The sequence below is a fragment of the Zeus faber genome (assembly GCF_960531495.2).
Source record: "Zeus faber genome assembly, chromosome: 18".
Lineage (NCBI taxonomy): Eukaryota > Metazoa > Chordata > Actinopteri > Zeiformes > Zeidae > Zeus > Zeus faber.
In genome coordinates, this window is record NC_137210.1 from 12,843,513 (window position 1) to 12,870,548 (window position 27,036).

General features: G+C 46.4%; 1 protein-coding gene across 4 annotated transcripts in view; it reads right to left on the reverse strand.

The window, feature by feature from the left end:
• The window catches only part of mcf2lb (mcf.2 cell line derived transforming sequence-like b), a 33,124-nt gene that overhangs the window by 1,719 nt on the left and 4,369 nt on the right, over positions 1–27,036 (reverse strand). For 2 of the 4 annotated variants that reach the window (XM_080019353.1, XM_080019356.1), the window contains exons 2-29: positions 20,528–20,611; positions 18,131–18,245; positions 12,130–12,220; positions 8,708–8,827; positions 8,474–8,590; positions 7,971–8,120; positions 7,756–7,880; positions 7,054–7,168; positions 6,822–6,941; positions 6,304–6,495; positions 5,955–6,146; positions 5,675–5,834; positions 5,393–5,457; positions 5,207–5,292; positions 5,028–5,094; positions 4,799–4,914; positions 4,584–4,653; positions 4,404–4,496; positions 4,057–4,149; positions 3,850–3,975; positions 3,130–3,351; positions 2,901–2,993; positions 2,708–2,786; positions 2,527–2,599; positions 2,283–2,389; positions 1,201–1,275; positions 856–933; positions 217–326 (exon numbers count right to left, since the gene is read on the reverse strand). In XM_080019353.1, the coding sequence (XP_079875479.1) occupies positions 217–326; positions 856–933; positions 1,201–1,275; positions 2,283–2,389; positions 2,527–2,599; positions 2,708–2,786; positions 2,901–2,993; positions 3,130–3,351; positions 3,850–3,975; positions 4,057–4,149; positions 4,404–4,496; positions 4,584–4,653; positions 4,799–4,914; positions 5,028–5,094; positions 5,207–5,292; positions 5,393–5,457; positions 5,675–5,834; positions 5,955–6,146; positions 6,304–6,495; positions 6,822–6,941; positions 7,054–7,168; positions 7,756–7,880; positions 7,971–8,120; positions 8,474–8,590; positions 8,708–8,827; positions 12,130–12,220; positions 18,131–18,245; positions 20,528–20,611 (3,134 nt within the window). The remainder of the gene's footprint in view (positions 1–216; positions 327–855; positions 934–1,200; positions 1,276–2,282; positions 2,390–2,526; positions 2,600–2,707; positions 2,787–2,900; positions 2,994–3,129; positions 3,352–3,849; positions 3,976–4,056; positions 4,150–4,403; positions 4,497–4,583; positions 4,654–4,798; positions 4,915–5,027; positions 5,095–5,206; positions 5,293–5,392; positions 5,458–5,674; positions 5,835–5,954; positions 6,147–6,303; positions 6,496–6,821; positions 6,942–7,053; positions 7,169–7,755; positions 7,881–7,970; positions 8,121–8,473; positions 8,591–8,707; positions 8,828–12,129; positions 12,221–18,130; positions 18,246–20,527; positions 20,612–27,036) is intronic. The other 2 variants (XM_080019354.1, XM_080019355.1) reach the window with 2 other exon arrangements.

Genomic DNA, 27,036 nt, shown 5'->3' on the forward strand with positions numbered 1-27,036 from the left:
AAGAATACGGAGATGTTTAAGTTGCATTAGTGAAAAGGAGAACTCAGCGTTTGCCTTGGTGTGGAATACAATGAATGTGCTCCCTCAACAAGCAAGCAGCTAGTCTTCGGAAAATGTACATACATGTACATAGTAAGATTGAGCGTTTGGAGAGGCGCAATGCTTAAAATGCTATTTTGCGGTTTCTTAATGCACACGCAAAGCCTCAAAACCCACCAGCTTCTTGCCGCCGTCATCCTCTGGGTCCGAATTAAGAGGGTCTTCGGCACTGGAGTAGCCATCGTTCTCCTCTGAAGCGTCCAGGGACATGGAGCCCTTGGTCCAACCTGTCGGAGAAAAGCGGTGTGTATCAGTCTACAGGGATCATTTTCTCCTGGGGTTTTTCCCCCCCACACACAGTCAGAAAGGGAGAAATACACAACAAAGAAACACACGATGCCTCTGGATTAGGAAAGAGTGTCGTCAGAAGTGCAGCTACTGATCCGGTGAGACCGAAGGGGACACGGGACCATCCACCCACCATATGACCAGGACCAAGAGAGGAAAGCCATGCAGCACAATATACTGAACTTGCAGGCCTTAGAACGGGTTGCAACAAGACAAGCAACGTGTCAGGCAACCTTTCTTCCATATCAGTGAGTGTTTCTGTGAATTCTTTAGTTGTTTTTTTTTTTTTTTTTTCTTTTTTTTTGAATGAAGTGACTTTGAGCCGGATGGGGACGTGTGGGCGAGGAACGGAGGCGGAGTAGGAGCCCAGAGGAAAGGTCCATAAAAGGTTGCCGTCGGCGAACCTTTTATGGACAGAGCAGCAGGCCCGACACAGTGTCAGTAGGAACCAAGTGAGAGCCACTGTACCTCTCCGCTTTGCCTGTAAGAGACTAGAGGTGCTGAACCACCTGACTTTGCCCAGCTGGAGCTGAGGCGGACCTGCATCTGAGGAGTGAGAGGTGATGGAAACAGGGTCTCAGGTCAGGGACCGCGGCTGAGGAGGGGACGTCGCGAGCTGGATCCTCATCGAGTCCCCATTAATTAAACGGATGATGACCACTGACATAATGTGGATCTTCCCCTGGACACTTGCCAGGTATATCTAACCACATGTCTAGTGCAGACTCAAAAAAAATAAAATGAATTTTTTTTTTTTTTTTTTTTTTTTTTTTTTTTTTTAAATGGTGGTAGAGCAGACAATAGTTTCTGTACCTTTGAAGCCAAATGGTGTTGGGTCACTCTTAATCTCATGGCGTTTGGTCTTGTGATCCGGGCTCGTGGGAGATCCTTTAAAGAGGAAAAGGAGACAAAAGAAGCAGATTGTTGATGGCTAAACATTTATTCTGTTGCGAAAGCATAGTTATTTGACAGCGGCTCGATGAAGAGATGGGAAGGAATGTCGGGCTACAAACAGAGATCGCCAATCAACATCTACTCTGTACATGGTAATTATTATTTCCAGTGAAGCACAATGTTGGAGAGACCTCTAATTGAACGCCTCAAAAATTATTTTGTTTTTCCTCTACGGCGATCGCACGTAAGCACTGTTACGACGCACTTCCATTAACGAAGCCGTGGTCTCAGGCGGCGCGGCACCTGGTGTGGGGGGAGCGCCACGGGTACCATTAAGCTTTTATAATCATTAGAAGAGGTGCTCTGTGGGTTGAAGTCTAAATCTACTTCAACCTCCTCAGAGCTTTAATGTGCATTCAGCTGTTTCAATAGCTATAAAGTTAACTTTCCTTAGCTGCACGAGAACATTAAAATGATGGAAACGGACCCATTTCCCTGAACGAATGCCCCCCCACCCTCAAATGAATCGACGTGCCAGGAATAAAACCTGGAACTGCGGTTACCTTTCTGAGTTTTGAGGTTACTGAAGCCCTGCAAAGTAAAGCGTTTTTTAGCCACAGCGGCCCTGTCTGAGGTAGGACTGGTCACAGCTTCATCTGGTGACCCGGAGAGGGAGGGGTGGGACAAAAAACAAAAAAAAACAAAAAGGGGGGGGCGGGTGGGGAGGCGGAGTGGCGAAATGACAACAAATCAAAGAACGTGTCGTCGATGCGATGTACAGGTGTGGATAGGGGGAGGACAAGTTAAGAGACTGATTAGTCAACAGAAGATAGAAGAGGAATCAAGAAAGCGAGAAAGGGGCAACCGGAGATATAGCAGTAAATATATCAGAACGACCAACGCGGTGGGTCACATTTTTCCAGACAGAAACCTTGTGTTGGTGAATATTCTTTCTAAAAAGGTGAGCTATCCAGTTGGATCCCTGACGACGCTCTACCCACCTTTCCCTGCAGGCTTTGGGGATGAAGAGGAGTTGGCGTCGGGGCTGCTGGGCTCAACTTTCTTCTCCTCCCCCTTCCTCAAGCTCTTCTGGCCACTCTTGAACGGACTGTGTGTGTGTGTGTGTGGGGGGGGGGGGGGCGATAGAAGGAATTTTAAATAAAGAGCTTTGAGGCTACCACTTGAAAGCTTATCACAGGGTCTTCAAAAAGCCATGGATGGATTGGAAGCAGAGAGCCGGCTGACCTGAGGCTGACCGTTCCTCCGTTCCCGGGAGGGAACTGGAACGCCTGCTCTGTCGCCCTCTGCTGGCTGGCTTCTGGAACAACGTGAGAGCTGATGAACAGGTCACACTGCCTGCTGGACATCTACCTTTTTGTTGGTCAGTTTCCACAGTTTAACCGGCTACGTTAACTGGTTACATTACCTCTATAGGCCTCCAGCTGGGTGGTCAGAACCTTGCGGATCTCATTCACCCAGGTCGTTTTCACCTCAGCAGTCGGCGCCTTGAAGACGACAACCGATACTCATCATCCACACAGTACAACCTAAGGCCTCTTTGTTATCACCAAGTCAATATTTTTCAATATTTGTGATTTTTATTTATTTTTTTTACTCACCTGAACAATATATACCTCCTCCCGGGAGTTACACCAGATTTCAAATTTCTTATTGTCGCCCTTTGCGTTCTCAGTTATACCGACAGCGCTCATCTTTTGGTGGAGATAAAAAAAAAAAAAAAAAAAAAAAAATGAACATTACGAAATGATTCCAAAAGCTTTATCCGTGCAAATGGACCACTTTTAAAAATAACAAGAATGCTGTGAAAATGATGGAACGAAGACTCACGCTGAGGGATTGCTTGAAGCTGTAAGAGGGGGCTTTCTCGTACCCCTCTCCGTTCTCCTCCCTCCTCTTGCAGAAGAGCAAGGCCTTCTCTTGCAGGAAGAGGTGTCTCTGCATGGGCTTGAAGCGCGCCAGGTCCTTCACCTTGGCGTGACCCTTCTTGTGTTCCGTCCAAACGCTGAATGAACCCTGCATCAGGAGCCGGCCCAGCTCACTGAGATTACCCTGAGGACAGAACGGATTTATATTGATATGATGATTAGTTTATATGAATTTGAGTTGATAAAATCAGATAAGTGAAAAGATGAATAGGTCAAGTTATCCAAGGTCATATTTTGTCAATATTTCTTTTTTTTGCCAGTTTTTGTTGCTGTTCAGTAAACAGAAGAGTGTTTCTATTTCGTCCCAAGTGTCCTCATGGGAGTGTCGGTCTCAGATGTATCTGTTGATTTTTAAGCAGTTTTAAAAATGCTTGGCTTCATTTCCCCGATCGATTAGAATTTTGGCTCGGAGGCCATAAAATTAAAAATCTCCAAAACCAGCTTCAACACCTTCATCTAGTTTTTCTGCGTAATATTTCAGTGGATTCTACGGTTGAAATAATTACGGGAGCTTGGTCAGCATTTCTTCCTTCCACCCGACAGTTGTGTTTAATATTAGGGATGCTTTTCCACGGAGAGTGCATATTTCGTTTTGGTTTTTTTGTATACAAGTGTACCCCACCTCATATCCTGTGATGGCAATAAGATGCATGGAGTCGTTCACAGCCTTGAGAATGCCCAGGATAGAGGATAGCGCCTCCTGGAGGTCAGCCGTCCCCTCACAGCCCTTGCTGTACTTGAGTAATTCCTAAGGACACACACACACACACACACACATCAAACTCAGCTGTTTCAGCAAATAAATTCATATCAACAGAAAGTATTTTACCTTCAATAGCAGCTGATACTTGGTAATTCTCTGAACAGGCTTCAGCAGGTAGGAATCTAAGCCCAGTTTATGCTCCAACTTTTTCTGGCATTCCTGATACAAAACAAAGAAGACATATAGTGTGTCATATAATGACAAACAAATTCAAACTCAAGAACCAGTCGAGAAAATGATGCGCCAGTATAAATGTGTGTGTAGTGGACAACAGCATGTCTTAGTTCAAAATATGTAAAATATTCAATTATTAATCCTGTCACTATTCCTCCCTTGCTTATCAAATATGGCAGTGGTGATACAGAGCGGGTATAGGAGGGTTTTTTTCTGAACCCTGGTCAGCTTGAACTCACTTGGAAGAAGGCGCAGTCGGAGCATTGCCTCCACAGGCTCTCAGAGCGAGGCTTGTTGTGACAGTACTTCTCATATATCTGCAGATCTGTCATCTAAAGAAGAGCATGCACACAAAATGCATTAGAAGCACAGTCATCAACATAACCACATCCCGTGAGTGTCCATGTGTATTGACGCACCCTCTCCAGAAAACACCTTCCCACTAACTCAGGACAGTCCGTGTACTGCTCCAGCTCTCTCAGAAAGGTCCTGAAAAATAATTAAGGAAATGAAATATGTAGAACAGACAAAATAGGCATTTCAGATTTGGCTAAAACCATTTGTTAAAAAAAAAAAAAAAAAAAAGGAGAATTGTGCATGTTTAATTAATGACCACCAGGGGGCGCCCATTCACCTCTTGTGGAAGTGGTAGATCTCTTGCATGTTTCCAAACAGGATCTCCTTTTTGTTTTGCAGGGGAGCAGGGATGAGGTGGGCCATTGCTGGGTTATCCATCTCGGAGGCATATCCCTGTAGCCCACAAGCACGGCGAGTGTCGTTTACGTAAAAAAGGTCAAATATGTAAGCAGCGGTGAAAAAGACTATTCAATAAAAGCGTATATATACATAAAAAGGGAAGCTACCTGTAGCACACAGAGAAGCTCTTCCACATACGCTCTCTCCGTTTCGAGCAGCTCGTTCATAACATGTCTAGACAGATAGATATACAATGACAGTTGATGCACAATTATAGTACAAACAACAATAAAAAGCGTTCCATTACGGTCCAACTGCTCATGATGCGACAACCAAGGTTCCTCACCTTCTGAGGACTGCGAGGTTCTCCTCCTCCTCCGACAGAGAGGCGTGGCGGCTGTTGTTGCAGCCATTCAGCAGGTGACCGTCTCCCTGCAAAACACACAGCGTGACCCCATGACTACTGCAGCTTTGGAACACTTGGCCTTTGGAGACAAAAATCGGGGTAAGAACATGAGAAGCCTCCACCCACCGCTTTACAGACATCATTTGGCAAATCGCCCTCCGAGCAGCTCTTCTCCTGTTGCACTCTGTGCGCTGGAGGAAGAAGACGTAGGAAATGAGCACGGTTTAACGCGACATATTAACAGACATCTGGCGGACGCCCCTTGTTTCATTTCAAAACTGTTAGGACGTTGAAGACTTAGGGTGCTCTGATCGGACCCGCGTACACTGCCAAGTCTGTAAGCAGACATGCAGACGGACCGGTAAGTCTTCAAGAGCTTCAAAGGCGGATTGCACAGCGGGAACGAACCGGGCGAGTTGAGAGGGGACTTGATGAAGGCTTCGGGTCTGGGGGCGACGGGCTGCACGGGCCTGGTCTGTTTGGCTGCGAGCTTCTTCAGGCTGACCCTCCTCTTGTCGAACATCTCCTGCATGGAGGCCTGCTTCTGGAACACCTTCTCCACTTGTTCCTGTGAGACACACACATACACACACACACTTGTCATTCATTCACTCATCTGAGGGGTAGTGGGAATTGAAGCCCAAGCACCAACAGGAATCTGGAAGGTTTACTCTTAAGTGTCCCTCACCCTGAACTCCTGGTTGAGCACCGCCTCGTATTCCCTCCAGATGGTACTGAGGTCCGTCAGGCGGTTCTGTCCCGCTGTGTCCAGGTAGCGCTCCAGCTCCTGCAGAGCCGATTCTGCTCCCTCGTGGGACTGGCACTTGTCCACAGGCTGAGAGGCCAGAAGATAAATGCCATCATCACACCAGTTGGCAGCCTGGAGGCACATAGAGGAGGAAGGATGGGAGAGATGAAGTGATGAGAGAACTATCTGGTGAAGACAAATAGGTAATCCGTTGCCAACATTTTTTACATATGGTCCAAGTGTTGGCAGGTAGAATGTGTGTGTGTGTGTGTGCGCGCGCGCTTTTTACCCTCTCCAAACTGTGGTGCAGCTCCATGGCTTTGAGGAGGTGGTCCTTCTTGGCCCGCATCCTGCTGCTCAGCTCCTCGCTGAGTGCTCTGAACTCGCAGCATTTGGGCTGGATGGAATCCTCGGCGTAGTGGGAGTTCTTGATCAGCTCGTCCCCCTCGCGAGCCAAGGCCAACGCTCTGTCCAGAACCTCCTGCCAAGGCAAGCGTGGAGGCAGAGGTCAGAGAGAAGGCGTCGTTGCGGTATACAGGGCCACATTACATTTTAAGCTTTGAATGTGAGGCTTTAAAGCACATGGAAATAAGTGGAAATTGGCTCAGCACAATGGAAAAACAGAATGCTTAATTTGAATAATTTACAATGATCAACAATTTATCCCACTAAAATACACCTGTTTGGCAAACCCACAATCCATTAAGTTCTTGCAAATGGTTGAAAAACACTTTCTGCAGCTGCTCATTTATAACGTCTTGTTCTGTTCATGTAGAGAGGGAGGTATGTAGGTTTGGTATCACTTACACAGACTCCCTCCTCGTAGCTCGTCAGTTCACGGAAAATGTGGTCGGCGTGGGCCGGACTGATGCCCACCTCGGAGAATGTTCGTAGTTTGTCGGAGAGCTGGTCCAGCAGGGCCCTCACCTGGAGCGCCAACACAAGGGCAAAACAGGGATGAGGCCAAAACGTCCAGGACAAACCCTGGACGGCTTCCACCGAGACGGGAGGCGGGCATGCCGGGTCGCCCCTCTCTCACCTCTCTGTAGGTGTGCTCAAAGTGGCGGAGCTGGAGACACTGCTCCAGCTTGGTTTGGTGCCTCACCCAGAACTCGTCAAACGCCCTTTCCGTCTCGTCCAACTGAGACAGCAGCCTGGCAGGAAACACCAGAGACGGGAACGATCAAGCAACAGCGAAGGAACGAGAACAGAGCGTTGGTATTGAGGGGACGGAATACGGAGGGAGGGGGGAAAAAAAAATCGTCAAAGGGAGAGCGTGCGCTGTGATATTTGGACCCTCCCGTTTTCTCCTTGGCCAGTTGTGTGTACTCATGTATGCCACCGTCAGGATCTGTGCCCGCAGTGCTGCCCAAAATACTGGCTCTGTCCTCAAAGCGCGCCGTCCTGCCAAGCGTTATTACAACTGTGATGACGGGCAGAGACTAGACAGCCAGTGACGTTTGACTAAAATCAGCAACAACACATACATCCAGGAGCCAGAGCTTTGTAATATATGGATAGAACAGATAAAAGTAGGGCCTGAGTCAAGACTTGAGGTCATAAAATATTTTTTTGAATAACCGAGTGAACCTAATGACCCTGCACGCACTGGCATTCCGTCGCTGGTGTTCCCCGCCTCATTCCAATAGTAACATAGGACGGACTCCAACCTCCACTGCGACCTTCAACGGGAATAAGTGGGTAAAGAAGAAGATGGAGCTGGTCGTGCTATGGTGCTGACCTCTGCACAGTAGCCAGGTTCTCCAGCTCGTCCTGGTTCATGTTGTGGTCCGGGTCTCGTAAAACGGGCTCATTGATGCTCTCCAGCAGCCTGCTGCCTTGGTCCAGAGCCACCGTGAGATCCTCCTGAAGACACAAAGACAGTGGCTGGGACGATGTCTTCTGAGGAGATAGCACATGGAATTTTGATTGGTGTGTGTGTGTGTGAGTACCGACCTTCATCTTGTTCTTCTTACTGGTGTGCGTGCCCAGCAGGTTGGTCGTGGCCTGGATGTCGTTGGGGAGCTCGGTTTCCGCCAGTTCAGTCCCAAATGACTGCAGGGTCTGAGCCGTTTTTTTTACCATCAGTGCAAAGCCCTCGATAGCCTGACGTGCAGATACACACACGAAGCCACGTTAGGTAAGATCGACCACAAACATACCTAGCCATGACATCAAGGATATGAATGCATTTTTTAAAAGATTCAACATTTTTTGGTCGTTTTGAGTGCATCAGTACAGTGCCATCTACTGTATTGATCCTTATGTTGGGATTCACAGTCTAACATTGACACCAGTGATTTTTCTACCGTTTTAGCTCACCGCTTCAGCTCCCACACTCTCCGAATGTTGCAGTATGTTCTGCAGGCTGTTTGTTGTCGAGTGTGTGATTGTGAGTCACGCCAGCACCTTGCTGTGAACTATGAATAGATTTGACTTTTTTTGGTATATACACTCACTGTGCGGTGAGATATCCACTTCTCGTGGCAGTATTCCTGCGTCCCCCCCAGTTCCTGGGTCAGCTGGCTGCGGTCTATGTAGGAGTGGAGCTCAGTCACAGAGCTCAGCATGATCACCTGCATCACACACAAAATCCACGGGAAATTTTCATTCTGGTGGAGTCAATGGATTGATTTCTTACTCTCCAGGCTTACAAAACCCTACTGCTTTATTCTAACAGCCTCTCCACGTACCGGCACCTTCATCTTGAACTCATCCTTGTTGAACTTGAAGAGGAAGTCGGAGAGCGTGCGCTGTAGGAGGGTGGTGGGCCGCAGAACCAGAACCAGCTGGAGGTTCCCTGGGAAGGAGCCCTGAGCAGGGGGGAGAGAGAGCGAGAGAGAGACGGTAGAAAGGAGCCTGAATTTATGTAACGCAGCAAGGCATGAGAGTAAACGCTGCCATCCTGGAACCGCAGGACATAACGTCTCCGCGAGAAAGACACTCTGTTCCCTCTGCTCCGCCAGGCCACTTGCTGTTCCTCCATCACTCCCCCCCCCCCCCCCCCCCCCCCCACGTCTCATTCTACCAAAGAAGCAATATTTCAATCTTCCCACATGCAATATAAAAGACATGGATGGCAATATAAATGACATGAAAGAATTCAAAGAAGTAGTCCACACACACACACACACACACACACACACACACACACACAAATACACATTTGTAGCCTCTTACGAGGCTTTAATTTCCATACCCTTGACACCTCTGTTAACAGGAATTGAAATAAGACTCCTCAAAGGTCAATAGACACTCTTCTATTTACCAACAATTCAAAAGTCTAAATCACCCTCTATGTGCTCAGCACTGATTCCACTGTGCAGGTGACAGCCACAGCCACTGGGGGAACTGCTACCGCTTTGAAAGCAGGTAAGTGACGGGGTTAAAATGTGATCCCTCCTCCAGAAGCGCTGAGATTGTTAATGCAGGTTTAATTAGCGAATGACCCGCACAGCGCTTTGACTGATCGCCTCCCTCTCCCCTCCCCGGCGAGTCGGGGAACGCTGCTCTAAGCAGGAATGACGGCAATAGCTCATTAACAAACAGCCGCTGGGGAGCGAGACTCTTAATGGAATTAATAGATCAACTCAATGTTCCTCCCTGCTGACCAGATAAGAAAAAATAATAACTGGAGGAACACAGTGGTCACCGAGCATCAGCCGAGTCTGATAGAACAAAAGGGAAAACCCACACGGTGTGGAGTATCCTGAGGTATTTATACCAAGCGTCAAAGCAAATACTATGACATATATAAACTGTCGAATACATTCATTCAGGGCTTGGATTTGTGGTCATTGTGTGGCCCACTGGTTCTTTGCTCTGTTCAAAATTGATGACGCAGAGATATCAGAGACATCCAGACATGAATGCGCGCGCGCGCACGCACGCACGCACACGCACACACACGCACACACACACACACACACACACACACACACACACACACACACACACACACACACACACTAAGAGCAGCTCTACAGGACTTTAATTGGGACTAGTCTCTGAAGACACTGGTCCTTCACTGTCCGTCAGAGAGCTGCCAGAAAGCCCCAAAAATCAGCCGTGCGTGGCCAAGGGCGGCTCTCATTTTTATTACGCGCGCACACACACACACACACAGTCACATCTGGGCGCATGTGCATCTCCACTCTCACAGACAAAGGGAACCATTTAAGAAACCCAACTGTGAAAGTATTCAGTGTCATTGACGAAGGACTTACTGACACATGTAGGTAAATAGAAGCATTTAGCGCACACGCGCGCACACACACACACACACACACACACACACACACACCTGAATCATTACACATCATTATGTAGCCCGAATGTGATCGGATTTAGATTATGCAGCGCCGCTCAGAGATAGCAGATAGCTGCAGCTCAACACGTGCCAACTTTCATCACAATCCATTCATCACACCCCGCCGAATCCTCCTTCCAAACAGGCAGTCGTTCTGCTGATGACTGAGTGCCCCCCATTACCAGCCTGTCAGCCTGAAACGTCCCCCTTGTGGGATTAATAGAGCTTCATTCAATTGGGATGAAGAGAGTGTCCCCCCCCCCCACCCACCCACCCACCCCCCGTGTCCCTCGAGGCCTCGGGCTCTCATATTCGTCTCCCCCCGTTCTCTCAGTCTTCAAATCCAGAAATCAATTTTTTACAATCTATAAAATATATTTATTATACAGAGCATCATGTGTGGGTAGCAGTGAAACATCCAACACATTACCTATCCGTCCTCAGTTGGCAATAAAAATATTTAAGGAGCTGTCCTGCCCTTTATGGCGCTGAACACCAAAAAGGCTGTCGGAATCATTTGTCTAAATTGGTATCATCCTCCAAGGAACGGTTCTGTCTGTTGGCTGGAATTTCCAATAAAGGACGGTAATGAAAAAATGTGCTGTGTGCAAAATATAAACCGAATGTTTACATGCTTGGCGAGGCACATGGTGAGATCCGCGCTGTCCGATGGAGCGTGAATCGATGTGCTAATGCTATTTAGCACATCGCAGAACAATATGCTGTTGGACCTTGTCACGCGTGGACCCCATGCACCCCACCCCCCAAAAACACACAAACCCCTCTGGAGGGGCTGCCAGTGATGAAATCATGAAGCACAGAGATGAACAGAGACCTTGGCTCACCGCCAGCTGGGAGGGAAGATGAGAACAAGGGGGTTGTATTTTGGCGAGGGAAAGAGAGGGAGAGCAGAGGAAAGGAAGAGGGGGAAAAACAGTGGGAAAATAGAAAAATAAATAAAATAAGGACACATTTCTCCTCCCTCTGCTCATCTCATTCGATTTCATGTCTCGTTCCAACGGGGATCGTGTGATGAACGTTAGAATGAAAGAGGGGATTGGACTGGACCAGACAGACAGACAGACAGACAGACAGACAGACAGACAGCGACCCCCTTTTCTTTCGGTACCATGGTGTGAGGATATAATTCACGCTGTTCGAGGTCAGGTTGGAAGGCTGAACCCAAACACCTCGCCCCGGAACTCTCATAATGAATACATAAATATAAAAAGACCTGTCATACAGTGGATGGGTAGCTGGTGGGTCAGGGAAATGCTGATTCAGGGAAAATAATTGATTGATTCTGCACTCAAAAGCATCAATGAATGAGCGATGCCAGAGCAACATGCTCCCCCTCCTGTTTCTCTGGCAGATGACCCCCCACCAGCTCCCCAAACACATGGCCGGCTTTGATGGAGGTAGGAGGGGGCTGAGGGATGGGGGGGGTCATATTACACCCCCGCGGGGCAGTGGTGATATTCATCCATTATCTCCTCTATTACATAGATGTAAAACTATAAAAGGAAAAAGAGGCGCTGGAGTGCGCTCCAATATCTCATCGCAGCCCGCCTCACCACCACCCCCGAGAGGAGGCGAAGGATGTGAATCACCTCCCCAAATGGCAGATATTTTGTCTCCCGCCAACAAAAGGCCAGACACACAAGGAGATACAAAACACCAAAACAATGTGGTTGGGATGTGAGCGCACACACACACACACACACACACACACACACACACACACACACACACACACACACACACACACACACACACACACACACACACACACACACAAAAACTCACTGCAATGCGAAGCAGGGTCCCTTTGACGGCTGCCCATCGGTCCTGCCGGCGGTCAATGACCAGGATGAAGCCCACTCCTGTTGCTGAGAGACTGAGAGGAGAGAAAAAAAACAAAACACTGGTAAATGGAAAATCCATACAGAGAACAAGGAGGAACTTAATTCATCATCCCAAGGAGACCGCCGCAGCCATCCACTAATTATCCAAGAAGGAAGCCAAAGTGAGCGTGGCGACTTCGAGACGTGACCGTTTCATTCCGAGTGGGACAGTCAACGGCGGCTCAGAAACCTCCAGAGCCCGAGGAAAAGGCATAAAAAGCAGGAGAGAACCATCAAACGCATCCACCTGTCCACGACGCGACAGTAACGGCGGACAGCCCGAGCGTCATCCAATATAGACTCGCGTGACGGCTTGAAGGGATTGGGGGGGGAAGGAAAACGTTAATGCCGTTCTCGCTCCGCTAAGACAGCTGGTGCAGCAGTCCATGGAAAGCGGTGCAGTTTAACACCCCCGGTTTCGCTGGCAACCAGAGAGCATCAACCAGAGACCAGCCCCCCGCTCTCCTGCCAGCATCGCGCCCCCCCTCCCTCCATCCCATCCCCCCCCCCACGGCCTCCCCCTCTCTCTCCCCTCTCTGCAGGTCCCGGGAGGGAGAGGGGGGCTTGAATGGACTGCACACAGCCGGCGGAGCACTCCGTACAGTCCTCCCCGCCTGACAACATGCATAAAAACATGAAGCACCTCCGCCCGTGCACGTGAGCATCCCTCACCTCAGCAGCACAGCTCACACCGCAGAGGCCTTCCGCACGGAACGACAGCAGCCATCATCCTGAAGATCAGTCCTCCCTTACATGAGCCGCGTCCCGCTAGTCCAAAGAAAGGCCGCGTGGACGAAAAATGTCAAAAAAAAATAAATAAACGCATGCAGTCCCGGAGACAACAAAGGGGGAAGGAGAAAGGAGATAAGGACGTTGCCGGAGAGGTAGATCCCTGTGTGCTGTACGCCGACGGAGGGAGATGGAGCCAAGCGCTTCAGACCACCACTCCCACCCTCCTCCCTCTCTTGTACCGCGCAGGGCAGCCGGCCAATCAGGCGCTGGAAGGCGCCGTGCCGCCGACCAATCCCTTATAGCGGCAAGATGATGTGCGGCCCCGGCAACCAGTCGGCACGTCTCTGATGGGGAGGAGGGGAGGAGACGGGCCCGGGGAAAACAGAGAAGCCGCAGTGGCTGGGAGAAGATGGCTTTCCTTCACCAGAGGGGGATAACCGCTGCTTCTCTTTCCTGTACCCTCTCCCTCTCTCCCCCTTCCTCGTCTCTTTAGTGTTGACTCTGACACCAGCAGATACAGGCAAGATCTTTTTATAGAGCCCTGCTTATTTGCCCCTCTGCCTCTCTAGCCTTCGCGCTGCTTCTTCCGCAGAGGAGGAAAGGGAGGAGGGGAGGGGAGCGGGGGCGAGGGGGGGCGAGAGGGAGAAGAAGAGCTGATCTCAGATGTTTCTGCTCATTACAAAGGCAGAGCAGCTCATGAGGAACACAGAGACGCAGGTCGAGCTTAATGACCACCATATGCTCAGACGGTCCTCCACTCCCGACACCAACGACATGTTGTATACGGCGCAACCCCCCGCGGAGGTGATTGGCCGTTCCCGGGGCTCGGCCCGCAATTTTAAATTATTTATGTTTTATGCGCATAAATTACTTCAGGGTTTGGAAGCGATTTTACAGTAATTTGTTTGTTTAAGACAAACGGTTGAGAGGATTGATCATTTAACAAGATGTTAGTTATGGCCGCGAGCGAGAAGCACATTTAAAGAAAGTATTTCATCCATTTTGCCATCATAATTTGTGTCCCACAAATTCTTTAAAAGAGGTGAAGGGATTAAGCTAGACATTTATAATATTCTTTAAATATTCAGTGGACCCCTCTGGTTGATTGGTGAAGGAGTGGAAACACTCGGAGGGTTGTCTAAATAATTGGATTTCTTGAGGCTGAGAGTGTGAGCTGATCTGTGAAGGATGTTGCTGATGGTAGCGTCGGGGGCGGACACACACACACGATTCGATGATTCCATGATGGCGGTCCCACTGATATTCAATTTGCAAATATGCCAAGTAAAGGTTAATCCTTTAAAATATTAATAATACATATAGCACCCGGCATCAAAGTTTCAGATAAACCGCTTAAATCATTAGTGAAAACTATCAACACTTAGAAAGCAGCATTTTCCCCCAACCCACTCAAACTAATCTTTACTTTGAAATATAAATCATCCAAATCCTTCAGAAATCATTTTTTTGCATCACTGTGTGAATCCATCTTTTTTTTGTGAATAATTCATTATAAATGATGAAAAATGTTTAGTTGTGTCACATAAAATTCACCCCGTTACCTGAACACATTCAGCCCTATGAGATATAATTTTGAATATTCCACAAGTCAGATGAATTTGCATCTGGATTCCCTAAAGGCCATGGGAAGAAGTCAAGAAAGTTCTCACATTTATTTTTTCTGGAATTTTGCTGATATTGTGATACTGAGCAGGTCTCTCTCAACCCTGTAACCAAAATTATAGCCTGAAAGTAATTTATTTCGTTAAAATCAATTTGAGATAAATCATTAGAATGTCCTTATTATCCTCACTCCATCAGCACGAATGCTAGTTCGGTCACATTTTGTATATTTGCCAATTCGATGCTAAAAACGCAACCCTGTTACTATTTTAAGCCGTCTTCACCACATAAACGCAAATGGTAAAAGGGGACCTATTACGTTCCTTTTCAACAAGTGTAATACAAGCCTCTGAGATCCCACAAAACATGTTTTTGAAGTTTTGTTTTGCTGAAAATCGATTCAGAATATGCATTCTAACGTGCCTCCAACGCATCATTTTCCAGGTGGTTTGTTTATTTGGTGGAGCCACCCTCCTGAGGCCCCTAGTCCTGTGAGCCAATGAGGTTTGAGCTTCACGTTTGGGTTATGTTGTATTCAATCTGTAAACGTTCACTGATTTCACCTTATCAGTCCACCAAAATCTGTTTCTAAACAAATCTGGAGGCGAGAAATAAATAATGCAGTTCCTGAACCGTCACTCATATTAGATCTACAAGGCATAGTATACAAGTTTGTTCCGACTTTCGTTGCCCTGCTCCAAGCTCGTGGGGGACGTTGCACCGGACACCGCACAGGTGATGTTTTCTTTCATGTAAATGTCGGAAAATAAATCCTTCCACAATAAAAACACTGCTTTTATTGGTTTTGTTCGGACAAACACTGCAGATTGCATGCCACAGCCTAAGTCCATCTACCGCATACATTCTAATTCTACTGAGGCCCTAAATGACATCGTAGATATGGTTGGAAATCCGAACGGCTTGTTTCCTGACATGTTTTAGGAAATAGACAGCTCACAAAAAAAAAACAACACTGACCAGGTTGTCCTGTTCCACAGTTTGTGTGTTAGTAGGCTCAGAGACCCAAATGTAAGTGAACAAGCACTGAAAAAGTGAGTTTTTCTTAAAAAGGGCCCCTTTGAACGCATGTTTCTGAAGATTAAATGTTGTTTAGCCATGCAAAGAAATTCAAAACATTTTTTTTGGGGGGGGGGGGGGGGATTGGAACCCAGGGAATCAACACCCAGAAAAAAAACTAATTAAAAACACAGACCTGCCTTCACAGTGGATACACCATCAAATTCTAACCGCCTCAGGTAATCTCTATTAAAGATGTTTCCATTAAAATTGCAATTATAAGACCGTACACTTAGATTCCACTGTTATTAATAATATTGATGTGGCACAGGATAAAACACAGTACCCCACTGCTTCTAAGAAGAACCATTTAAAGGCTTTCCACAGAATGTTTTTTTTTTACTTACATACAAGGTCATAGAACACAGCTGTTGGACATTTGGCCGTGGCTGTGTTGTCGGTGTTGCCCCGTTCAAGGTACAGTCCCCTCAGGTACAGCCAGCCATCTGTTCCTCAGCCAACAGCTTGGGCCTTGAGGCTTTTTAAATCTGCCGCGAGGGCGACCTTCCACGAATTAACGGTTCACCTTTGCGGTTGCACCGCCGAGGTGCCCGCACGGCGTCGTCACCAGGAGCTGGAGTTCCACTGTCGCCGCCTCGGGGGTGAAGTTGTCTTACAAGCCCTTTGGACTGTGACGAGAGAGTCTCTTTTTCTGCTTGCAAAATGTATCGACATCGCCAGAATTTTAGACGAGGTGTTGAAGGTTAAATTCAGAGGTGCCGCTAATAGAAAATGTGTATCACCGCTGCACCATTGAAAGCCAAATCCACCCATTAAATTAATGAAAACAGGCATTGCCACATCAAGGTTACAAATATTTCGCAAGGAATGTGAATTTCCAAAGACAGACTGACACTAAACTCAGCTGTCTGCATGCATTATCAAGACCCAAATAGTCGTAACCGCAGCGGTTTCTATTTTTGAGCCAATGTACGCCTATATGCAGCCGGGATGCAGTAAAAAGACTGAGATGGAGAGAAGCAATGGTTGAAGCCATTAGAAGAAAGGAAGGGTCTGAAAATGGAGAGTAAGTATATGGTAAAAACAAAATCAAAGTACAAAAACAGAAAGAAAATCTGTAAGAGACAGATATACAGTATATTTGGGGGAATGGGGAAAATGATCATTAAATAGATGTTAACTGGTTGGATTATTGGAGTGGGGGGTTGGGACAAGAGGGGGAACCTCCTCCTCCTGCAGACATAGATAAAGACACCCTGGGCTTCTTTGGGCCGGTTAATTAACAGGCGTGAAGCCCTCCTCCCCCTCCCATTTACCATGATTCTAAGGGGGAACAAAAAGATAAAAAAATAATAATAAGTTTACTCCATTTATTAACAACAAAAAAAAGTTGATTAAAATATGTAATTTAAGATAAAAAAATGTATAAAAGAAACCTACTGTTAGAGAACAATACTGTATGACTTTCTGCTGCCACCTACTGGTGATCCTACGCACTCGCACTAGACAGTGGGGCTCCTCATTTTTTTTGACCCATGACGCTGTTCCTGGTCCCAAAATTCACGCAACAACAGCAATTACAGATTATGACAATTGTTCTTCCATTATCATTATTTTGGAGCGAGCGAGCACCACTAATTGGTGTAATTGGTGTAATTGTCGAAATAAGCAATGTTCTTAGTGTACTTTAACATTTTTAGTAAGTTAGTTATTTGTTTGTTAGCAGTAGTACTTACTGTAACTGTACAGCTTTATTAAAAAAAAAAAAAAAAGCCTTATTTTACTTATTGTTTTACATTTGTTTCACGTATGCACCAAACACCTTGTACGTGTAAACTTACTTGGCAATAAAGACGATTCTGATTCTTTTTTTTTTTTACATCAGAGCAGGGAGGGACCTCCAAACGGATAACATTGGAATGATATATTTCAAGAACTTATTTATTTTCTTAAATATATCAGCCATAGAACTGTCCTCACGACCCCAAGGGGAGAGAAAGCATCGTTCTCCTAAGTAGTCTAATGCCAGGTTGAGAAAATTAAAATCCTGCAATTACCCATCTCCCCCATCACCTGTCGAAATATGTTATGTAATGCCTAAAAGAATCATGAGTGCACTCCCATGGTTTGGGCACATGTATAATTCAAGCTGTCGGCCCAAAAAGAGGAACACGCGTCACAGTGCCGTTGCTGGGAAAACAGAGGGTTTTGGGGTGGGAGAGTTCGGGGAAATGAGCGAGAGGGTGCAAGTTGGTGACTATCAGAGGGGTTTGGTCCCCAGGAAAATTGCCTATGTGAATGACATTGATTCAAATGAATAAATAATAAAAATAGACATTGTAAAGACAGCTATCAAAGAAAGTCTGAGAGAATACAACAATTTAAACAATGTTAGTTTAAAAAATAAACAAAGTGTGTAAAAGAATAGTCCGCCTTGTGAATCCTTCTCACCTGTGAAGCTTGTGTGTCTTTTGTATGTTTGTTATGTTGACTCGAATCCGGGGTCTCACCTGGGAACGCTCGTCAGGTAGGTGAGCACATTGCGAAACTCCGTCTCTGTGATCTCTCCGAAAGCAGGAAATTCTGGAAACACGATGACGGGGCTGCCATACTGTCCTCTTCCCCCTTGGGAATTGATCGAGAGGGGAGCGTTAGAGTCCTTCTGCATTCACCTGTAGAGTTTTCACGTTTTAAAGTTTCCCCTATTAAATCAGTCACCTAAATAAAATCATCTGGGACAGAACCCACGCAACTTGGCTTTTGGAGTGGTTCTTTTGCAAAAGGCAACATAAAAAAGGTGCCATTTTATTTTCTTGAGTTAGGCTGAGCACATTTTCGGGACAAGCACACCAAATTTGAAATACAAACAAAATTAATTAAATTTGCATCTTGCCCCCAGCAAGTTTTTTGTAGCTTGCATGCAAAGTTGATAGTTATAGTATATAGGTATCAAAGCATGAATAGATAGATCATTTAGATTCTTGATGATGCTCTGAGTTGTTAATTTAGGGTAATACATCGACTGCCGTCCAATACAGTGAGGGCGTGACCTGTTTGAATGCACTGTGTAACAACTCTTAAGTCATGATTGGTTTCTTTGGTTTGCTAGAAAGGAACATGGAAGTACCAGGAGAAAAATGAGTGGAATCAGGCTTGGCCAGAGAAAATGTGCCCATATTGAACACACTGAAAATGTCAGCACGAGCCACAACGAGGAAATGATGCACGGAGGATGAAACGAAGAGTTGCCGCCTGGCTGCAAGCGGAGGTGGCTGCCGAAGAGAGCCACCTACCAGGAGACCTAGTATTAAAAAGGCTCGTAAGGAGTAGAAGGAGGCGTGGATGGACCAGATGGTGGCTTCCAGCAAGAAAGCGAGGAGGAAATGTCAGTATACCGGAGGAGAAACTGCTTGACTGGAAAAGTTCCCTCAAAACAGAGGGTCTACTCCATAAGTGGGGAAATAAATAACTAAAAATAACTGGCCGACCTGTGCGCTGTAGACCCGACAAGGATGTCTAGTCCTTCCAAAATGGTGGAAGGGTTGGACACAAAGAGATTTGCTGCTGAGTCCTCAAAGCAAACAGGTTTGGACGTTGGACCGGACAATATACTGTCATTGACAAGTCAGCAACCTTGAAGACGTCACTGCATTTCATATTTTCATGAATTCAGATGCAGAGTGGTAAAAACCATCCTTACGAAAGGATGAACCCGTCTATAAATGTGATGAAAATCCATACGAGACTTTTAGATTTATTTTTTTTTTTTTTTAAGAAGAAAACAAAAGCACAAACATGACCTTCTCAGTGGATGTAAAAATAAAGAAATCCAGTTGTAGGGACATTAAAGATGTGGACCACATGGAGGCACTATTGTTAAGGCATTCTGTGCGGTGAGGGGATAAAAATAGAGACAGAACGACTTGAAAATAATAAATGAATGAAAGAAATGGAGAGAGATGGGGGGAATAAGAGTAAAATATAAACCCTCTCAAAGTTATCCTCTCTTCTCACACACACACACACACACACACACACACACACACACACACACACACACACACACACACACACACACACACACGCGGCAGCTGCCCTGTCAGCCCATGTGATTGGAATATCAATCTGCCTGCTTTTTCTCCGCTCTCATCACTATGGCAACAGCAAGTGCACGGTCATGGTTTCGTGGTTTGCTTGGATCTTCGCCGGCAAGATGGAGGCCGGGAGCAAAGAAAAGGCACAGCCACAAGGTCACCTTTGCACACACACCCCCTCCCACACACCCATACTTTTCCTTCTGTGTGTGTGTGTGTGTGTGTGTGTGTGTGTGTGTGTGTGTGTGTGTCTCTTCTCAGCTATCTAACCTGACGAACTCTGCAACAGATGGTTAGAAATGCAGGAATAAGACAATACATAGCCAAAGCACAGATAGATATTGTCGACATAATAGATTCTGGTAGATATTAACCTAGTATGAGGTTAATAAAATCGCAATTTTATTATTTTACAAGTGGTGTGGTCTAATAGGTATCATGTATGGCATCAAAATTTACCACCAGAAATACATCAGTCTCTCCTGCAATTATGAATAGTTATGCTACGCATACATTTAAAGAAAGGAATAAGTAGGGAGAACATACAGTATATATCAAATACAATGTTAAGAGGAAATAGGGAGATGGAAGATTTGAATACCAAATTATAACTGCGAAGATCAACAGTTGACATCGAAAAATCTCAACTGTTACATTGCAATTCATCGCATGGAAAAAACACCCAAACCCTACTATGTCTACGAAAATAGATGAAACAAACGGTGGTTAATTATTATACGCGTGTGTAATGATACACACAAAATACCAGACGGTCAACAAACAATCAGAAGAAAGGCAAACAGGTAGTCTCACCTGAGAGGAAGGCAAACTGCTTCCTGAGGTCGGGGGTGATGTCGGCAGCACAGAGTGGGCTGCTCTCCTGCTGCATGATCTCATCTGGAACAAATAAATAAAAGCAAACATGATTTCAGTGAAGTGAACAATCTTAGATTCTTCTGCAATGTAACATTTGCATCACATGTTTGTCGTGGAACTGAGTTTATTGGCAGAAAAGCAGAAAGCTTTCCTCACAAATAACCACCTTTGGTTTCACATGGATGGAAACAGGTGGACGATGCCGAGTGTAGACTCTCTCCCCATTCAAAGCAGGTCAAAGTAAAGAAAAAATTATATATGAAACCCTCAACTTCCCTACACTCAACATTATTTGCTGTAAATGGATATATTCTGTCACCCGACTCGTTCGTTTGCTGGCTCCACGTGGCAGTGATCTGAGGGCTTCCTGGACCCCTGCGGTCCGTGCTGCTTTGACAAGATACACCGGCAATGGCCTTTCGACGGCACGGGGAAGTTAAGCCCCAGCTATTCTCAAGTCCCTGTGCACTCTAATCAAAAGGATTAAAATAATCACATTTTGGGTCCTGTCTCGTAGTAGGGGAAGGGGGACGGTGGTGTGGTGTGTGTGTGTGTGTTTAATATCCTTACGGGAGATCCCATTTTAAGGCTGCATGACTACTTACGGGTAACTGTATTCCACTCGTTTCAATTATGTATCATAAGCAACCAGCTACAAAGCCCACATGCAGATATTATAAAACTATGAATATGGAGAAGTGGCAATAAAACTGGGTCAATTTGATACAGTGACCGTGGGAGAAGCTTCCAGGCTGCACAGACGTACGTTTACATAGTAACCCGGTTATGTTTGCACATGCCATGCGCAAGTCGAAACACAAACAAAAATGTTTTGATACACAACGTTGGTTTCAGGGGCAAAAAAAAAAAAAAAAAAAAAAAAACAGCCGCAGTTTGGCGGACCAAAGTCCCGCCGCACGTGTCGAAACGAGATAAAGAACATCACAGAGCCGAACAGATCGATGCAGCTCTTCAGCGGTTATTGAATTACCTTCCGTCTCTTTACTCGAGGTAAACACGGCCATCGCATTAAACAAGACAAATAATGAGTATAACTTGATCTGCTTGAGGAACCCAATTACACATACTGTACTCATTTGGCTCAAGGACAGCCCTTTCCAGCATGTTGCAACGTTACTAGCCGCTGTAAACTGCAATCCCAGGGCTGTAAGGCGCTAAGGAAGGGTCAGCTGTGAGACATCTCCTAATAAAAAAATAAGCCAAATCTAATGTTCTCTACATACACTCAAAGCGAGGCCACATTTCAACGGCAGCAAAGGGAAACAATACAAACCACTCCTTGTCATGGAAGAACTTACAGCGTGACTTATTTTACTCTGTTATTCTGGCCCCGCGGGTATATTTTGAATTATTTACCGACCCTTGGTGCTCGCCGGGACACCAGAGCTGTGGTTTCCCGCAGCGGCTCCTCCTCTAACGTCAACGCAAAGAGTGCCTGCGCGCTCCGTCATGGCACGGCAGTCTCCAGCATCCACAAATTGCAGCTCCATGCCTCAGAGAGACGGCAAATGTCCGGGGCCAGAAGGGCAGTTACAGTTGAGACTGAAGACACCAGTAAAACATAAGCACAATCGGGGAGAATACTTCCGCCGTGGTAACAATCTCCCATGCAAATAGGAACTCTTGCGTAGTGGCTGGAACAGGAATAACGTTGACATTTCATCCGTCTCTCACTGTGTGTACACTGAGTCCACACACACACACACACACACACACACACACACACACACACACAGAGTTACTTTGTACAGTTAGGTCCCTCCCAGATAAGTTACTTTCTAAAGCCTCCCCAAAACCTACCCAAAGTCACACAGCCTGTAGAACAGTCACATTCTATGACATAAGACACCTCCAGTCGTTTCGCCATTCAGATCAATCCGCCGAAAAAACGAGCAAAGCACTCACTGATCGGCTCTCCAAACCAGAATGTAAACGTTTGAAATGCTCCAGCAGAGAAGAGGAACTGGACTCCAGCTCCGGGTCCAGCTCAAGGTCCAGCTCCAGCTCCTGGTTCGGCCTCTTCTCATCAACACACTAGACCCTCAAAACCGCTGTCAGCAGCACCTCCAGCCATTGCACAGTATGATGACCGGCCCGCTGTCCAATATTTCACTCTATGGATCCCAATTACCCTGCTTGCGCTACATGTTTCGCCACTTCCTCCTTATTCCTCGTTTTCCTCTAATTTTCTCCACCTGTCTCCGCCCGTGTCACTGGCTCAGCCCATTTTACCCTGAGCCATCCCCTGACACTCGTTCAAACAAACCCGACGGCCGCTTTGTTTGACGACCAAGCTTATCATGTGACCGCCTTTACCGCAGGGCCTCTCTCTCTCTCTCTCTCTCTCTCTCTCTCTCTCTCTCTCTCTCTCTCTCTCTCTCTCTCTCTCTCTCTCTCTCTCTCTCTCTCTCTCTCTCTCTCTCTCTCTCTCTCTCTCTGTCTCCCCTTCTCTCACTCTCTCTCTCACACACACACATTTCCACCAGACAGACAACTTTAATTGTTATGGGGAGGGGGTGCACCAAGGTGGGTCACGGCCTGGTGCTCTTTGCTCATCTTTAACCCTTTATGCGACTTCGTCTCGGTCCAGCTGGGGCCACGGCTGATAAGTGTGTCACAACAGCAGTTAAAGTGAAGGAATTGAACTCATTTAACTGGGAATTAGAAACGCTATCATGTCGGAGGTTCTTTGTGGTGCAAAAGTGCATTCAGAGGGGTCTGTGGTGTGTTTTCCGTTAACGCCGGCATCAAAAGTGCACTTCTGTTGTTCTCCTGCAAAGAATGATACTTCTATTATTCTAGTGCCTGTGTCGTCACAAAGGGCTGCCTGCCGGCCAGGTAATTTAAGTTGTAGGGTCTAGGAGCCACTGGAGGTAACGCGAGATCAGAGTACCAAGGGAGCATAACAGCCTAAGCGGAAATGACAGTTTGCATCCACGCTAAGTTGATGACGCCACGGCCAGAGCTCCGCATGTGTCCCTGCGGGCGCCGGCAGGTGGTTTAAAATCACACGTGACAGACGGGGACTACCGGGTTGGCGGCATGTAGATTAAAGTAATCTACCTGCATCCGGGAATGTGCGGGCACACGCACGAAAGGGAAGAAACAAGGGGTCAACCCAGTTTGTTTTAATCTGTTTGCAGAAAAACCGAACATATGGAATGTAAACAGCAAATGCACCGCTCGGGAAAATGTGAAACATGGAGAAGTGCGTGAGAAAACAGGACATCCTCGAGCGGTGTAGTCCAATTGCATTGTGATGCATCTTTGTGCTTTTAAATGTGTTAAACATTGTATTGGTATGAAAGTATAAACCTTTGTGGCTGTTTGTGAAAACCAGCCTACTAGAATGATAAAAACGTGGCAGTGGCACTGCTGATACACACGCGCTGCTGTTAAAACACACGTTTCTGAGGTTGCTTTATTGAGAAAGGTGAGACGTTATTAACATTTGATCAATCACACCCGCGGACGATTTCCCCTTCACCCCGACAGAAAATGTCTATTTTATTTTGACAAATTTATTTTTGAAAATGAATATCAACATAAGAAGGAAAGATTTTTCTGTAAAAATGACCAGCCCCACCTTCAATTTATTCTACGATTCAAAAACGTTATACTTGATTGGATAATGAAAGTGTTTTTATTTTCTTTATTGGCATTGCTATGTGATATGTGGTGATTTTCACCACTTTGCCTGGACACCACGTCCCGTGATACAATATCCATACTTAATAGATATTGATCAGCAACGGCCTCCTGATCGATCTCAAACTCATGTCATCCGAGAAACGCTTTCCCTTTTACCCCCCGTCATTGCACCGAAATAGCTCCACAACAAAGGCCCAGCGTGTAGAAGGTGTCACTGTTGTGGATAGTTATGGCTGCGTTAATAACAATAACGTCCACCTCTTGCCTCTTGGCGCGCGGACACGGATGTCCAACGGTCTGCGCTCACGCCCTCTGCGGTCGGGCTTAGGTTCACTCCCAGTGAAGTCTCGGCCTCGCCCTGTCCCCCAGCGGCTCCCACACGTATCGAATAATTAAAAAAAAAACAAAAAAAAAAAACACCCCCCCGACCCCCACTCTGCTACACTTCTACCGGTTTCTGGGGCTGCTGCTATTCGATTACGCCGCGTGGGGAATACCCACAGTGAGACCTAATTATATTTCAAGAACCGGCCATTTTCACTCACACTGCTCTCTACTAATCCCCCCCTCTACACGTTTTGCTCTCTTGTGCACTTTCTTTGTTTTCCTTCACCCGTTTCACACCGTATTATACAATCGTTTACAGCCCGAGGCTCTGGCCCTTCACATGGGAGTCGACCAGACAACAGTATCGCTTATTGTTTCCCACGGAGTAGCGGAGGGTGAAACCATTCCAGTTTCTTTCCTGATAACCTCCTTTCACCGTTTCCCGAATCGGAAGCAGGTATCAGTGATGTCACGATTTACAAACGTAAGACGTTTAGAGTTTGAACGACGTCTGTTTTTAACTCATGTAGTATTTACTGAAATTCCAGTGGTACAAGCAAAAAAATGTTTTAATAAAGGACTGATAAAAAAACATAATAAAAAAATATAATAATAATAATAATAATAATAATAACACATTTAAAAAATAAATAGAGAGAAAGAGCGAGAGAGAGAGAGAGAGAAGGAAGTTTATCTATCCAAAACAATTAATTTATAGTCTCTAGGTGGTCTGGATGGACCCCACGTGTTCAGCATCCCCTCAAACAGGAATCCAAACAATCAAATTAAGAGGTACTGTTTAAAACATCAAGGTCTTGGATTTATTTAAAATATGTGTGTGTGTGTGTGTGTATATGTGTGTGTGCGCGCACATGCATGTTTTGCTTGAGCCCTGTTAAATGGAAGATAATTAGTCGCTGCAGATTGACTCATTGTTTATTTTAACCCTGCAATGGAAATTGCTCCTCCTGTTTGCTCCAGCTAGGCAAACACAGCCTAATGGCGAACACACAAAAAGGAGACACACACAAACACACACACACACACACACACACACACACACACACACACACAGACTTCCTACAAACACAAATAACAATTTTCAGAGATCACATGGAACGCAGCATCAGTTCCTGCTGTCTCTCGTCTTGACCCGGCGCAGAGAAACCAACCAGTGATCTCTGCTCGGACAGTTAACAAACAGTTTGTATTTTGGGGGTTTGTGTATTATATTCCCTTGTGCGCCGTGTCGCGCAATGATGACGCAGTGACGATTGTTTGTGACCAATTACAGTTTTTTGAGTTCTCGTGGCGCAGATGCTGCGCTAGGCAACCAATCAACACCAATGGAGTCTAGACCGCACACCGGGCACCTCGCACCTCTCCCCATGCGAAAGCACCTCCAGAGCCACACAATGCACATATATAAAAAATTGGATGATGGTGTCACAAAGTGCCCCCCTCCACCACCGCAGCCCGCCCTGCTCCGCCAACCCAGGTCCCTTCGTTTGGCTGATTCAGGTACGTAGGCAATGGATTTTCGCTAATTCTTGCACCAAACATAGATGGATGTGGATCAAAGTTGGACCACAGAATGTCTGGACTGCCCCAATTACAATGACGCTTCATTTTTGTCTGTGGTTTTGGTGGTTGCTGTGCGCCAGGCACTTTCAGCCGGCGAAATGCCTCGGAGGAAAATAATAATAAACACAACCACAACCACATCCAACAGCACATTAACATACCAGGTACTTTCATATATGCTGATGGGGGCCGATACTAGTGAAACGGTTTGAAAAGGTTTCGTCGACAAGAAAATGGAAAACTAACCTCAAAACAATAATCCTACACGTGTGTGCAGAAACACACACACACACGTGCGCACGCACATGCACACACGCACAGACCACCTGCTTGATGAGGCTGTAATTGTCTTTAAAGGGCTTAACCACAAGGATTAGTGTCTACCCAAGCTCACGTTTGTAGGTGAGGAGTCAAACGTTAGTGGATCACATGCACACGCACACACACACACACACACACACACACACACACACACACACACACACACACACACACACACACACACACACACCTTGACCGTTTGCCTCTACTGACATAGATTAGAAGCCAAATTTCAATGAAATATGTCTGTGACAATAGACGCCAAGGGGAGGAGTGACTCAGCGATGCTGGGGAGTTGCGGTGGGGGGGGGGGGGGGGGTGGACACACAGAGATGGAGGGAGGGGGAGGAAGAGGGGTGAGGAGGTGGGAGCAAGAGACTCAGAGGGAAAGCAGACGCACAGTCAGAGGAAAAGGAGTGACGAGGATAAAGCAAGGCATTCAACGGATGCCGGGGGGGTGGGGGTGCGGCGCGCGACACACTCCTTTAAACATGAGCACGGAAGACGAGGGGAGACAGGGTTCAGTTCGGGGTCAAAGGGAG